Source organism: Watersipora subatra, chromosome 6 (assembly GCF_963576615.1).
Source record: "Watersipora subatra chromosome 6, tzWatSuba1.1, whole genome shotgun sequence".
NCBI classification, from domain to species: Eukaryota; Metazoa; Bryozoa; class Gymnolaemata; order Cheilostomatida; family Watersiporidae; genus Watersipora; species Watersipora subatra.
Genome location: NC_088713.1, coordinates 45674302 through 45691699, shown reverse-complemented (window position 1 = coordinate 45691699; position 17398 = coordinate 45674302). Strand labels below are relative to the sequence as shown.

Here is a 17398-nt window from a genome sequence, read left to right as displayed (position 1 = left end):
GTTTACATCTTTATTTTCTTATTTCAAGTCATATACAAGTATGACTAGAATAAGCAAATAAAACGAATGCAATGTGATTATATCTGTACAGATTGTTGTCTTCAAACGTTAAAAAATGAAATGACTAGAATTTAGGCTACATAATTATTCAAACACATAATTATACAGCTGTTTGGTTTACATATTTGATGTCAGAAGAAAATAAGGACCATTTTAATACATAATTTATGGATTTTAACTACATTCACAATGAGTAAAAATGTTGTCAATAAAAATTTGTTTTTTAAAAAAGTTGTGAAGTTTATTGTGCACACCACTGTACTTAATTGAGCTAAAATAGATATACATGTATCTTCTCTTTTATTTCTAGGAATTTTGAGTCAGGCCAAAAATAAAACAACAGAAAAACTTACGATAGAGTTAGCTCCTCTAGATTCTTGTAGATGTCATCATCTTGTGGTTGGAAACCCCTGTTATATAAAAATGTATTAAAGGTTGACTTGCAACAAAATTCACATTACAGTTATTTGGTATCAAAAGATTCACCATGTCTCACTCTGCTGTGTTGTAAGTTCAAAATATGTGGAAATGTGATTACAAGCTCTTAAAAGCTCAAAACCAACAGTTAATCACAGCCATCATGAATACGCCATAGGTTGGAATCCCTTTATTTTGAAGACGTACTAAACTCGAAGTGGTTATTGTTTTGACACATGATGTTACGTATCACGTCAAATAAAAGGCTCAATATAAGACGTCTCGTAGCACAAGTTTATGACAAACTTTTTGGGTTGTACCGGAATCCCCTTATCAAATATAGATGCTTGCTACTTCACTGTTTTGTTTCAGCTTGGTCTAATCATCTAACCGTATTTTGATATGTGACCTAAATTTTCTGCCAATTGGCACGAACAATTTCTGCAACATTTTTCGACTATCACAGGTGACCAACAGGTTCCTCATGTTTATTCGAGGATGATAAGCACATCTTCAAGCTAAAATTAAAAAAATAAACTAATTTTTGGGCTAGGTTTTGAGATATCAGTGCTCGAAGTGACATCATTACAATGATGATGAAATTGACGCGCAAGGACAATAGACATGGTCTTATTGAATGCGTGAAATATATTTGTGAAAATATTTCGACGAATGAGGTTGCATGAAAGTGTAAACAGAAGCACATCGTGTTCAACTATGTCCCATTTGAGCCATTTTAAAGAGAGGATTCCAACCTACGGCATTTTCGTGATGGCTGCGATTAACTGTTTGTTTTGAGCTTTTATGAGCTGGTAATCACATTTCCACATACTTTACACTTACAACACAACAGAGTAAAACATGGCGAACCTTTTGATACCAAATAACTGTAATGTGAATTTTGTTGCAAGTCAACCTTTAAACTACTAAATCAATCGCACAGTACAAAAGTATAGAATGGGATCGCTAAACTTGACTTCCGCTCCAACCAAGGCTGTTAGTTCATTGCAGAGTTCAATTTATTGCGCACACTACTTTCTTGAGTTAGCATATACTAAACCATTGACTCAGGAAGGAGCAACTCCATGAATGAAGCTGGGATACATTCAAAGAAAATGTCTCATTTAGTGTGGCAAGACCTGCGAAGGCAATCAGTTGTTAAGTTCATGGTTCACTGTAGTGTATATTTTGGTATAAAATCTTCCCAAGATGTTTAAACCAGTCTGAGGTTGGCTAACATACTAGTTGGTTTCGGTTTGGAAAGAGAAAATAAAACCATCCGCGATTGACGTAAAAACTTGATTACTAATCCAGACAAGGTAACACAAACTTCAAATAAGTTTAGTTTTGAGGTTTCCTTACAGAAGGTGACAACAGGTGACAAATTTTGCCTTGACATACGAGACCAATTTGAGATACAAGCATACGAGACGACTCCCGATGCGGCTGCTGGTTGGACGAGTACATGAGAGGCTGCTTACAAGAACAGCATAGCTCGGTCTTTCTCATCAGATCAAAAAGCTGGCTGAAAGCGAAGGTGAACGCAAGTCTAAAGATAGGCAAAATGAGCCGAGGCAGTAGCTAAGACGTAATGTCACAAAACTGTAGCATATTCAGCATAGTGTAGAACATGTTGCTGTCAAGTCTCTCTCAAACCGTCGTTAGCGTCTGTCGCGAAAGTGAGAACTCCATACAGTACCGTAAATAACCAATTTAAAGTTTATTGCGGTTCATAACTAGCCGACTGATATTTGTTACTTTGTGCGCATAAGTGGTTAATTAGACCAATTAAAAACACATTTTACTTATGTAATATATCCTGTTTTAAATGTTTTTAAAGGATTAGAACAGATTAATTTGCATTTAGTTATTTTATATAGAAAAAATTGATTTGAGATACGAGTGAACTGACATGAGAGCTCGCTCCCGCAACAAAGTAAGCTGTTTATATCCGGGTATTGGCATAATAAAACATGAACAGAAAGGTTCTTATTTATGACAGCTTTTGGTAACACAAATTTTACAATTTGTCGCGGGTATCTATGTAGCCACGACTGATCTGTTGCCTGGAAATATATATGACAACTAAAGGTAGCCAACGAAATGAGAGAACATGTAGACCGGTTCACATGTGAGTCTACTAGTTGCATAGGAAATTACCTACATAGAGTAGGTATTTTGAAGCTGAAGATGACACGCTCAAGTAGGTTGTCAAGAACCCGTGTCACATGCTGCTGACTAACAATGAAAGCCTTGACTAGCTGATCAAAGCTGTCATTCAAACTGACATAAAGCATAAACATATATAACCTCTCATCTTTCAAATACATGGAGACTCACTGAAAACCCTGACGGACAGCTACATCGGTGATGGAAAGGCTGGAGAGACAGTTCATCACCTAAAAGAAAGTTTAACAAAGGGTCTCAAAGTTGTGAACATTTGTTTTTATATACTGACTCAAAACCTAAATAAAGATGCTGAGACATACATTCAAAATCTGAGAAGCTAGAAATCAGATGGACTCGTCTACTGCTGCTTGGACATAGTTGACACTTAAACAGTGCTAATCTATTTACACATTTCTCGGTTTGTCGTCTTTAGGTCACTATGAAGGGTGATTGCCTAATGTCACTGAGAAGCCGTAGCTGTTATTAGTAAGCTCTTAAAGGTTGACTGGCAACAAAATTCACATTACAGTTATTTGATATCAAAAGTGATATCAAAAGATTCACCATGTTTTACTCTGCTGTGTTGTAGGTGCAAAATATGTGGAAATGTGATTACAAGCTATTAGAAGCTCAAAAACAAAGTCGATCGCTGCCATCACGAAACCCCCATAGGTTAGAATCGCTTTCTAAAACGGCTCAAATGAGACGTAGTTGTACAAGATGGCTTATGCTTACACTTTCACGCCACCTCATTCGTCGAAATATTTCACAAATATACTTCATGCATTCAATAAAACCATGTCTATTGTTCTTACGTGTCTGTTTTATCATCATTGTAATGCTGTCACTTTCAGCACTGATATCTTATAACCTACCGTGAAAATTCATTTAATTTATTAAATTTAGCTCGAAGGAGTACATATCACTGTCTGATAAACATGACGAGCCTGTTGGTTACCTGTGATAATGGAAAAATGCTGCAGAAAATTTTCTCGAAGCATGGGTCACACGATCAGATTACGACTAGACGATTAGAACAGGCCGAAACAAAACTGTAAAGTAGCGAGTATCTATATTTGATACGGGGTCTTCGGTAAAACCCGAAGTGTTTGTCATAAATTAGTGCTACGAGAAGTTTTATATTGAGCCTTTTATTGGCCTTTCAATTTACGTGAGAACATCATGTGACAAAACAATAACCAAATGTAATGACAATGTCAGAGAAATAAACTGATTCCAATCTACGGCGGCTTTTCGTTTTGAGCTTTTAAGAGTTTGTAATCACATTTCCATATATTTTGCACCTACAACAAATCAGAGTAAAACATGGTGTATCTTTTGATACCAAATAATTGTAATGTGAATTTTGTTGCAAGTCAACCTTGACTAAAATTATCCATTGGCAATGTGCCAGGCTAATAGCGCGTGGCAGGCAACTCTCATTACCTCTTATTGTTTATAAGCTGATCTTTAATACCAAGGCAACGCCGAGTAGCACAACTAGTAAATATAAAAGCTGAGCTGTTTTTAAACATAGTTTTAAACCTACCATATTTTACACTGCGGTTGTAAAATATGGTAGGTTTTTACAAGCAATGAGCTTGTAAGTGCCTCACATATATTGTAGCGGCAGCCAGCCGAGAACTGTGAAGCTCGGGCTTTGGAGAGCGTGGTCCTGGTCACTCCAGTTACCAGGCTGAGCCTTCAATCAGCGGAGAAAGCTCAGTCAGAGTTAATAAAATTTGAACTACCGAGAAGACCGTAACAGAAAACTGAATGCAGAACAAAGATAAAAGAGGCGGCGCCTAAAATGAAAGAAAAGATAGCACGAAACCATCGCTAAGGCAGAGTTGTCTGCACATTCTCTGCATGTTTGCATACGGTTTATTGTCTATCTTACATGTATACTGATGTATATTTATACATATATATATATCTCTGGAGTTTAATCCATCGTTTTTTTGACGTCATCAAGTCGTTAGCAAATGCGCTCGTTCAAGAAAAAAGCCATATTTGCAGAGAACGAACGTTTTTCTTTTATTTACTAGTACTTTTTGGTGTTGTTTTGATACTATAATAAAAAAATTGCAAGCAAAAGCATCGTTTTCAAAAGATCATTGCAAAAGCTTCGTTTGGCTAACGATAAAATTGTTTATAAAGATGGCCGACAACGATAAAATGATGTCACGAAAAGACGAAGGATACTCAATGTTATTGCTTGACTGTCTTGTGGAGTGCAAAAGAAGCTGTCAGTTTCCTTTAGCCTACATTATGTAACAACCTTTTAAAAGGACCAAATAACAGAGCCTGAATAGTCCAAGACATCAGTAGGACTATTCAGACATGGCTGGCCGGGCAAAGACATGTCTATTTGTGAGAAAAGTCAACAACTTTGTTTAGCATCCAAAACAAAAAATAAAGAGTTGATTTCAACTTCAAGTTATTAAATTTAATGATTTAAATATTTCTATATTCATTATTGTAGAAGATTTGCAAAGTTTAAATATTGTAGGAACTTTTGTTTTTATATACTTGAATGAAAACCTTGATAAAGATGCTGATGTAGGCCTACCACAACTTAACTCCAAACTGCGACTAGAGAGAAAACAATATTTTCAAGGCTAACAACGGAACTCTCGTCTCTCAACAAGAAACGAGAGTTCCATTGTTAGTTCCGTTGACTGATTTAACGCTTTACGTTGTATATGGAAGTTATTTCGTAATACCAAGCAAAGACTTCACATAAACTCCTTACTTTCAATTGTATTTACATAAAAGTTTGCGTTATAACAGCATCTACTGCAGTTACTATTTTTATCGTATAAAAAAGAAGATAACTCCAAAAACATAAGATTGTAAAAACAAAGTATAAAACAGCGAGTTAGGTTTGAGATATACAAAAATGCCTCTGAGAAAAAGAAATTAAACACAAATGCCAATGGTAAACGTTAGCCAGCACACCTGGTAACATCAATCTAATATTGTATAAACCTCACCCTTTTGAAGTCTTGCAGATCAAGGAGATCGTATGGTTCGAACAGGTCTGCCGCCCTCATTTTTATATGATTCCGACAAGCATTGAGAAACCATCTTATGTTCTTCAGGCACATGAACTACAAGAGACAGAATCCCATCATACATACGCTAAATGATGTTTCAGCATCAAAGTTATGGTACGATTCGCTGACAGTGTAATTGGTCAGTAAATCATAAGTCAGTAAAAGAGAGTGAAAACTAGCCATACCCGGATGTGGCATCAATATCTGTACTAATATGGAGAATCACTAGCTGGATTGGTCAATTCTCTTTAATAAATTTTAAAATTAAGTCCACGCAATAAATCCGATATCAATGTTAGTTATGTACAACATTTTAGTCTGCTGCATATAGAACACTTTTATAACTCATAAATGCATAGTGAACTCTAATCATTAGCAATTAGTTTCATTCGCACCTAAAGAAAATTATTAATAAATTTAATAACCGCTTTTCATGCTTTGTTTCGGATGTAAACGTGTCTCAAACACCATTAACGATGAGAATTATTACCACTAACCACGGGCAGTACAATAGTTTCATTTACTAACAAACAAAAATTAAATTAAACTAAATGTGTTTTTATTTAAAACACCAACAAATTAATACGTATGCATATCTTATTTATATTTGTGATATTTTTTATTTATATTATATAACATATTGTAACAATGATATAATATTACCAATATTATATAATTGTTATAATATTATTAATATTATATAATAATATTAATAAAAGTATAATAAAAATATTAACATTATTATTAATAATAATATTAATATTAATTAATATATTATTAATATTATTATTAATAATATTAATAATAATATAACAGTATTTATATTTATGATAATTTTCAATACTTTATTTGTTATAAATCATTTCAAACAAACGTTTTCTAAATTACTCCATACAAGAATCATATGAGAGAGCAAGAGTTGACCAATCAGAAAAAAAAAAGTTTGACAAAATATGCACTAGCAGGAAACCCAGCAATGTCTGAGATAGAAGCTGGCACACCTGTATTAAAGTAAACAAGCGTGTTTTCTGATAGGCAAACTTACAGATTCAGGTATTTATAATAAAACCTCCATTTGCTTGACAACTCTGATAAAACGCCACTATAGCGAAAGGGTAGCAAATTACAGCGCCATAGAGTTCAAATAAAGGTTTTACCGTATACATATGGCTTATTCACGTGACAATATGTAAAGATCGTGTTATCACTACGACTTAATAATCGTAAACTTTGTGTTATCAATACAGCCAAACAAGTTGGAAGTTATCATGAATTGTACTTCCTTATAGCAAAAAGCTATTGCGATTAACCATTCATGTAGAAGTAAACATCACAGTATTGGATCTGCTCCATCCATTCAGTATAAACAACTTTGGGGTCTAATCTAATCTAGCTATAAGATTATGTAGTTCAGCTAAAAGCCAATTTGCAAACTTTGAATATAGTATCTTTACACAAACATGATCTAAATAATCATACCTTGACATACGAGTGCAACAACCGGAGGGGAACATCGAGGTACGAGAAAAATTTTGAGTAAGTTACTGCCTTACGTCAAGTCAAAACTTTGAGCTACAAGCCGAGTCTCAATGGCCAAGCACATGAGATGGCGCTTTCCAGAACGGCATCGCTCAGTCTTTGTCAACGAACCAGTTTGGAAAATGTTTTAAAAAAGTCCGCTAAAAGTTAGAGTGAAAACGAGGCAAAAAGTGCCAAGCCAGAAGAAGATAAAAAAATAAAAACGAAAACAAAATTTGAGTTAAGCTTACATTCAGGTTAGAACTTAGCTTTAAGTGCTTGTTTGGTAAACTAAAATCGTTTAAGTAGAATTTAAAGTTTATATTACTTTGGGTCACAAAAGTCTAGTGTACCGAATGGGTTGCTGTGAAGTCTCTCTCATGCCGCGGCTAGCCATTACGTCTGTCACGAAGGTATGAACTCCATACAGTACGGTACATAACTAACAATGTTAAAGGTTATTGCAGATGATGGTCACTAAATAAGTATTTGTCACTTTGTGAGCGCAGGTAGTGAATTGCAACAGTTAAAACATGTTTTCCATTGTAATATCCTGTTTTTAGGTGGTTTGTTCATTGTATGGGAACGGATTTATTTGCAATTATTCATTTTATGCGAGAAATAATGCTTTAAAATAGGAGAAAATGTACATGAAAGCTCATTGTTAACACGCATAAAGCTCACGTGTCGAGGTATGACTACTACAAATGATAGCATCAACACTGGCTTCTGAAGCAGCTAGCATATTCATTTGCTACAAGCCACACTTCCCTTTGCACCAACTGGCAGATCCCTTCCATACCACCAATTAAGAAACATGTGCAAAGTGGGAACCATCGCAAAAGTCTAAATTCATGTTGTGAATGACATTGAACCTTTTTGTAAATGCTAAGTGATTGTTTTCTCGTTTTTTTAATCATAATTATGCACGAACATGTCAGACGGTTGCAGAAAACTGCCCTACTACTAGTCACAAGTTCAAACATGGCCTGAGGCAAGCTTCCCGATGAACTTACCTAACATTTTTTGTAGATTTTATCAGTTGGTATCAGTATTTTTCTAACAGTTGCGATTGTTTGAGGTGATCTGGACGCCAAGATATTTTAAAATTAAAATCGACAAAACTTTATCACAGCTAAAACGCTCAAAAAGAAAAAATACAGGCAAAATGATGTCATTAGTTGCTACCATGCTGTAGTTGATATTGGCTATTGCATTCAACTTGTAGTGTTACAGGTCTCTATTCAGTTGGTCTCTTTGCAACTATGGACATCATAATCACACTTTCACTTGATTTGAACGTTTTAACCGCAATCAAGTTTTGTCGATATTTCCTAGCAGTCAGATCTTCTCAAACAATCCCAAATTATAAAAAATACTGATACTTCCTGATGAAATACACGAAAAGTTTGGTGTAAAGTCATCTTTTATCAAAAATATTCTTTTCATAATGGCCACTCAATTTCTCTCGTCAATTTAGCAGACCATGCAACAACAGTTCACATCTGCAAGACAAGATGTGTACTGCCCACAAGTAAAAAAATATTCCTAATGCTCTGACCCAAAACATGGTTGAGTGAAACGGAGCTTGTTTCAGGGAACCTATGCTAACACCAGCATAGTTTGGGTGATGCCATATCTAGGCTGGCTGCCAAGTAGCCTATTGGAGTGACACGCTGTAACAGAACATGTACATGTATCTCCACAGTGGCTCATAGATACAGCATATAGCAAATTAATAATATAGCCAATAGCAAATTAACAAGAACGAAGTGAATGAGCTGGCAGCACTAAGCAAGCTTCCTGGCAACAACTATTCTGGGAGTCAAGGCTTTAAAAGGTCATATCATGTCATATCTTTAAAAGTTCATGTCAAATTTACAAGATTTTATCAGCAAGTATAGATATGTTTCTATCATTCGAGATTGTGAGTGTTGTTTTAGGTGATTTGATTACCAGGATGTTTCAAGATTAAAATTGACAAAACTTGATTGTAATTAAAATGATCAGAAGGAAAAGACATCTCCGAAATGATGTCAGTAATTGTGTTTCCTGCTTGTCCCTCTGGTGATGTCCAAGTTGCAGTGTTATGCATCCCTGTTAACAATCATTTTATTGTGTATTTGCTCATGATTGCTAAAAATAATTCAAATGTAGCTTCAGGTAAATTTCTAGTATAGTAATAATTTGAAGATAGGTCAGTTGAAAACGAACTCATCTTTTCCTCCAAATACTGTGTAAACATGTGAGTACCTGATGTTGATGAGAATGTATATTCACAACTTATAAACAATATGCACGACTACTGAGGTCATTCCTAGAAAGGCCCACGGATGTTTTGCTTAAGGCTTGTTCACACTATATCGCCGTATGTCGACGTTGATGCCGCAATACTTCGGTGATCACCATGTTCCGATGATAACCCTGTTCACGCTATCACAACCCATCTTTTTGAATTTTTGCGAAGAAACCTCATTGTTTTTGCATGCTCAAATCAAATACTAGTCTTGCAGCAACTATCATAAACGGAAGTAAATAGATCACGTTATCCGCGACCGCGAAATACTATCGCCGAAATGGTTCACATTAAAAAGGAGATCTTTGATGCTCAGTGAATCATCAGAAAAGTTTAACAGCTGCAAACTTTCACGACGTATCCGCGCTGCTTCACTGATGCCATCAGTTTACGGTTCACATTGAAAATGAACACCGCAAGGAAAACGCCGACGTACGGCGATTTAGTATGAACCAGCCTTTAGAGAGGCCTGCACGAGTCTTTGTTTAGCCTTCTTCCATCATAGTTGTAGGACTAAATGATGCTATTGCAGATGCCTTCAATGATAGATATTTTTTAATATTGAACGTCTCTCTCGGTCTTGTGTGTGTCATCACACAGAAAAGACAGAACATGAATTGTTAGAAACAAGAGTTGTCCTTTTTGTGTGATATACGAAAACTACTAAGTACACAACGAACTAAAACAAAACACTTGTCATTTAATGACGCTCTCTAGCAAAGAATCTAAACTTGTCATTACAGAACTCTCTCGATTTGAAAGGCAAAAACAAGGATGATTACGAGATTCAATAAGCTGACGCTATCAGCAGCCGATAGCAGCCGGGTGTAGTGATTAGCACTTCCGAGCACTCACCAAGCACAAGGTCAGCGACTCCAAACATATGTCAGAAAGGGCACCTGGACTTATATTGCTCTGTCCCTAAGGGTCATGACCCTGACGGAATACATGAAGCAGGCAATAAAAAACCACCTCAGTATCCTTCCAAAAAACTCATGCCGTGCCTCATCAATGCAAACAGAGAGGACCAATGCAGCCAGAGAGGACGGTGACAGGAGGAACTTCCCTGCAACAAGCCACAGTGGAGCCTCTATTTCCACATGAGACTCTACATACAAAACCTTCTGGTTGCGAAAGGTCTTTAGGAAGAAATGTTGCTTCAACTTGCGAATTATGTGTCTAGATGAGAAGGACTGAAAGACCTTTTGCATTTTGACCTGTTGGTTTGTTTTGTATCTTGGCCCGGTTTCTTCCCATGGATCAACGTATCTCACTCAGTTTCATGCGATAAAGAGCATCATTAAATGACAAGCGTTTTGTTTTAGTTTGTTGTATACTTACGAGTTTTCATATCACACAAAGAGGACAACTCTTGTTTTTAATAACTCATGTTCTGTCTTTTCTGTATGAAGACAAAGCTTTTCAATTCAGACTTACGCAAATAATTCTTTCCGTTTATGTTTTTAAAACATTCGTTTTGAGCCAAAAAACCATGACAACGACCACCTCTACTGACCGCTGTCTTATTAAACCCAGCGGTATTTGCTTAGCCTCATCTAGATATATACAACGCCAAAGGTAGATGAACCTAACGTTTTAAGTTTTTCTTCTTTATGCCTCTGTTTTTTCTTTCATCCATGTGTATTTTTCTATATATAGTATGTAGTAATATAATTCTAACATTATTTTTCACAGGCTTTAATCATTGCATGTATTTAATGTTTACACGAATGTTGTGCCCAAGTTTTGTGGACGCTTGGAATAGATTAGGGCATTTACATGACAAAATCAGTTCCTACTTGAAGAAAATTTCTACCTAGGAAACAGTTTTTGGAACGAATAAATTTCCTAGGTAAAGGTCCCACTGTACTCTTGTGTAACTTCATACTTGCCTCTAATAGGCCTACAGCAAAATCTCTACCCATTGGATGATACAAGAAATCAAAGCAAAAACAACCTAACCCAGAATACCAACCATAATAAAGCAACCATTAAAGATGAACTGACACAAAAAACTAGTATATATATCATCAAAAAGTATCATATTTTTCTATCATTTGCAATTGTTTTTGATGTTTAAGGAGATCTGACTGCCGGCTGCTTCAAGATTCAAAGCGATAAAGTTCGATCACAGTTAAAACGCTCAAAAGAAAATGATCCCCTAATTGCTCGGCTGTATGTATCTTTCGTCAATGATATCGGCTAATGCCTTCAAGTTGCAGCATTGCGCATGTCTATTCTGTCGGTCTCTTCCTAACTATAGACACCATAATCGCACTCATTTGACTTTGAGCGTTTTACCACGATCAAGGTTTGCTGGTTTTAACCTTCGCACATCCAACCAGTCAGATGTCCTCAAACATTAAAAACAATCGTAAATGATAGAAAAACACCGATACTTTCTGACAGCAGGAACAAAAATGTTGTGTAGATTCATCTTCAGGAGTTGTTTTGCTGATATTGGTGAAAGCACATAAGTGCTAAAATATTGTTTAATTCGATTAAAATTGTTCAGTAGTATAAAAAGTTACGTGACATTATTAGACCTACAAATAAAGAAATTATTTTCATGAGACCAAAGGAAAACGATCTAACTTTAACAAAAGCAAAGGAAAATTAATAGCGAACTGTTGCTTTAATGATCAATTTGAAGGCTTAATTTTGAAATTGAAATAAACTTCTAAAATTATTGAATTTCAAATTGAATAGAAATTTCAGTACTCCAACAACAATATTTCTGAGAAAATGCTTCAGCATAAAATATAGAGAAAAAATATCATACAGCCACTGATACTCTGACAAAAAATACCTTGGCAAATATTTGTGCCCGAAAACAACAGCATGTGTAGCAATCTCAGCCAAAACCAAAATATTTTGTAGGCGTAGCAGTTACACTCTTGTGGTTTATTCTCAAATAAAATAAAGGTTAGGTGCAAAATCTAGTCGTGAGAAATATCCCTGCAGCTCAACCTAGGCTATGTGGCAATTGTGACCTAACAATCATATCAGTAAAGCTAGTCACTATCACAAATATGCATGTGTAATCTATTGCAAAGGAATGAGACTTTTTTGCATTATTTCTCACAGCGAACCGCAATATAGTAGTTTGTTACTACTCTTTAGGCCCTAACACCAGTTGAATAACACAGTCCTTAGGCTAAGACTACAGGGTTACACATTTTTCTAGTATTTGAACCATAACTGTCACGCACAACTTTTATCGCATTGTCTAGGTAAATCAGACACGCTGATTCCGATTTTGTACTCAAAATAAAGATTGGTCCACCAATGTTCAAAGTCATTAAGGCTTTTTTAAAGCGTTTCAATATCCAACTCGAAAACAACACAATCGGCATAACAAGCTCCGCCCATAAATATGTGACAAAACCTAGCTTTTTCCGGAACAGAAGTTAGGGATGTTTAGTCCGATTTAAAATAATAGAAATGGGTGTCTTAAAACCCATTATTATCTAAATCCAGCCTGTAAAATAATCTGTTTTTTATGAAAGGTATATAAACTATTTAAAATTGCTCATAGCTTGTTACATGATGTTTTAATAGGCTGAACGCTGAGAAAAATGAGCTCAAAAAGCGTGGTTTGATCACAAGCTAGCACAGTTATCACGCTTCTTTGAGCTTATTTTTAAGTATATGCAATGTTAAATAGCTTATCTATTTTCAGAAAAGACAGATTATTTTTAAAGCTGAATTTAGATAATAATGGATTTTAAAACACTCATCTCTATTATTTTAAATCAGTTTAAACATCCCTAACTTCCGCTCGTAAAATGCTAGGTTACGTCACATATTTATGGGCGGAGCTTGTTGTGCCGATCGTGTTGTTTTCGAGACCGATATTAAAACGCTATAAAAAAGCCTTCATTACTCTGAAAGTTAGTGGACCAATCTTTATTTTGAGTACAAATCGAAATCAATGTGCCTGATTTACCTAGTAAATACGATAAAAGTTGTACGTGACAGTTATGGTTTAAAATTAACCCTACCAGACCAATACACAAAGCAGCAAATATATTAGGATAATTTTTAACTCTATTTGAGAATATACACTGTGATACCGTCTAACCACTAAAATAGGATTGACAAGTTGTAGATCTATAGAAAGACTGGTTTGCATTTTGATATTTCATAAGCTTTCATTTTGTTACAGCATCAAATGCTAGTAATTTAATGTACAAACAACCAAATCCCGTGATCCTAGACCGTATCAACAACTTTTCATCAACTATGAAAGTATTTAGAATCTCACAATTTCTTCTGAACTGAAAATCATTTTGAAGCTTCAAGCTTGTACAATATAGTGAAAAACTGAAATCAAACCGGAAAAACAGTTTTTATTTCACATTCTTTCACAGAAGTGATGTTTTAGAGGTAACTGAAAAAAAACAATGGTTGGAGTATAGTGAGTTTGGTAAAGCGTGTATAATTTTATGAACAGAAAAATAGCTAGTTCTAGCGTAAAGCTTTTATAATTTAATTAAACTAATTAATTAATTAAAATTTGAAATAATTTAAGCTTTTGTTTCTGAAGAGAAGCTTTCTGTCTTCGTCTATTTATGATCCTTCATTACCAAGAATATCCCTAAGTGTATAATTAGACACTAATACCTCGTCAGCAGCTATTTTTAATTCTCTACCAGTTTTAAACACCCTCAGAATTTCTGCAATGGAACTTCAGATTCACACTAGGAAGCGACCAAAAATTCATAATCATACCTGAACGGAAACGAGAGAATGAAAAGCGAAACTACGCGATCATGCTTTTTCGGAAGTATAATCAGATGGAAAAAAATTACCAAAACTATTTCAGGCCGATCTTCATGCTGTTAATATCATACATGTATGTAAATAGATGCTTAGGAATATCCTGCCCACTCTATCGAACCGTGTCTACTCTCAGCGTCAATATTAGAACGATTATGGAGCCTTCAAACATCCATAAATATCAAACTGTTGGGACATTACAATGGACAACCAGTGAATTACATTGCGAATGAAGTTGGCTATGTCATTATAGTATTATACATAGCTGGTTATTTATGGAATAATTACAGATTACTTTTACTTGCTTAATGTATAATTTCAGGATAATACTTTTGCTATAACAGCTCTCTATACATATATACTTGGGATGTCTCTTACCAATTCATTGTAAACTCAGTACTAGAATAAAGAACATAACAGTGAGAACACGACACAAATCAACATAACTTACCAACGAGAATGCGAACAACCAAAACACCATACATGACAAATACATTTTGCTCATAGTATCGACTGTTTGAAATGTCTTTCTACAATGCATGGAGTCTTAACTGTCTTATTACCAATGAGTGAACACATGCATGCTTCAATCACAATTATTTTTCTCTTGTCAATCAACAAACAAATTGTATGGCTTAGACAAAGAACATATATATATATATATCGCTCCTAGTATAAGCTTGATAGCAACACCAATATACATACAGTTAAAAAGGCTATCATCCCCAATTTGCAGCTTTATAGACAAGTTAAACATTATAATAGGTAAAATGTACTCTCAAAGCTATTACCAACTGACTCGTTGAGGGAAATACAGTTCATATAGACCTTGCCAACATATTGGTAATTTGCATTACGTAAGCACAAACTGCATTGAGTTCCTGTTCATCACAATTTAGCATGCTGAATTGTACATACGCTGCTACCAAAAACCTCATGACATCTGTAGACATTTAGGTATTCAGACGCAAGATTTCTAACTACTACCAAACTTGACGGTTTCATACCCAAGATTTCTGTGATAGCTATGCCATCTAAATATACAGAAATTTAGCATGTTTAGATATAGATGTTAAGGATTTTTCTACTAATAAGGCGAGCCTTGGCGTAGTGATATCTAAAGCTTACGACCTGCTAACAACAAGCTGGGATTCAATTCCTGAAAAGTGAAAAGGGCGTTACATTTGCTTAATTTGCTAAGATTTTAGATTTGCCACATTTGCCCTCTTTACCAAATCTACTACTAAAACAGATTAAACTGCATTAAAGAAAAACTTGCACAAAATTTTAGCCGGTTTTATCAGACCACTGACACCATCTTTGGAGATGTATTTTTCTTGAGCATTTTAACAGCGATCAAGTTTTATCTATTTTAATCTTGCAACAACCTGGCAGTCAGATCACCTCAAGCATAAAAAATAATTACAAATGACCAAAAAATTTAGTACTTTCTAAAATCTATTACAATTTTGTGCAAGCTAATCTTCAACTGACTAAAATTTAATATGTTATGACCCACATGGTAAGATTCCAGTGAAGGAGTTGATTCGTAAAACTCGAAGTTTTACGGACTGACAAATTCAACTTAATAATTTAAATAAGCTAATTTATCGTCAAATAAAAACTGTAGATTTTTGAGTAATCCTTTCCGGTTCGAATTTGATCCGTAAAACTCAAGAAAATCACACTTCTGAAAGCAAGATATATATATATCATGCCTAAAACAATTAAAGTACCTAGGAATGGTTCCAACCGAATAAGATCTTTAGACAAATGCACAAATGATTACCAGACTGAGGCCAATATTTCATCAAAAAGTGCAAGAGTCAGAAACTGAAACTGCATCACCTCAAGGAACTATCGATAACGCAGATTGATGCAAACTCAACTAAAACAGGCTATAATTATGCTCATTAGCAGCAGAGCATTAATCGCAGCCAACTGCAATTTAAAGAACTGTTTACATTAAGACGAGCTTTGCGATATCTGGCTAATGTGGCAGGAGGAATTTCAACCCTTATTTACATAACGAGGATTCAACAAGAACTAACCAGATAAAGTTAAACGTTGCCAGAAATAATTTTACACTCAATAACAGTGTGTAACAAATTTCACAACAAACCACATTCCTGAAAGGTAAAAGAAGAACGCCTTCATATATAGCCGCATTCATATTTTTAGGTATATATTTACTAATTTCAGCATTTTTGACTTGACATATAATACAACTGCTAAGACATTTTTTACAAATTATACTGTCTTTTACTTTTAGTAAAATTTTGGCAGTTTTAAAAATATCAAAAACTTGCCCACTTCCAAAATTCATACAAAAAGCATTCATTCTGATTTATCACGTTTGCATATTAAATAATTTGGAGTTGGTGGCGGTACACAGACGTGTTTATGTTAATAACTTTCCTGGCCGAACGATGACATAGTAAAATATATCTCGTATACATTAACTAAGTTAATATCCAAATACCAACTAAAACTGTTATCGTATAACTTCGTGAGGAACAATACAACAAGTTTGATAGATTCTACACGTGAATGATAATACATGCCTGTGACATCTGAGGCCTTATTGAATAGTCCTTCGGCTCAATATTAGGTAATAATGTTGAAATTAGCTGACAGAGAACAACCCCATCTCTAAGACATTGTGCAAAATCAGACAGATCTTTTCCTGCGAACACTTTCGGTAAAACTTTGCATGATTGCAGCCACTCTAAGCAGAGCTGCCAATCTTCAGCCATGATGAAACAGTGAACTTCCGCGAAGAACTCTCTGAAAGAGGGCGCTTTATTAACCTCGAAGTTCACATAGACTGTGAGCTTTGCGATTAACAAAATGAATGAGCGAATCATTGCTAACTATCATGATTGCTGCTGCCCTACGTAAGATATCCATTCGTTTACTGCCATCGCTAGGTTAAATAACTTACGAATTGCACTAAAAGAACTAATAGTATTCAACCACATTGTCGACCATTGACAATTAAAAGGTACATTGTAGATTGGTAGAATAAAATTTCATTTTTTGTCAAGCCACTAGATCGCCAAAAAGCCAATTTTGTCCCTTTTCCAAAATAAAAAAT

General features: G+C 35.0%; 1 protein-coding gene across 4 annotated transcripts in view; it reads right to left on the bottom strand.

Moving 5' to 3' along the window:
• LOC137398947 (guanine nucleotide exchange factor VAV2-like) overlaps window positions 1-17066 on the bottom strand; it is a 76486-nt gene extending 59420 nt beyond the window's left edge. For all 4 annotated transcript variants that reach the window (XM_068085109.1, XM_068085112.1, XM_068085111.1 and 1 more), the window contains exons 1-4: window positions 16866-17066; window positions 5643-5759; window positions 2818-2876; window positions 414-470 (exon numbers count right to left, since the gene is read on the bottom strand). In XM_068085109.1, the coding sequence (XP_067941210.1) occupies window positions 414-470; window positions 2818-2876; window positions 5643-5759; window positions 16866-17057 (425 nt within the window). In that variant the 5' untranslated portion in view covers window positions 17058-17066. The remainder of the gene's footprint in view (window positions 1-413; window positions 471-2817; window positions 2877-5642; window positions 5760-16865) is intronic.
• Between the last annotated feature and the right edge of the window lie 332 nt (window positions 17067-17398).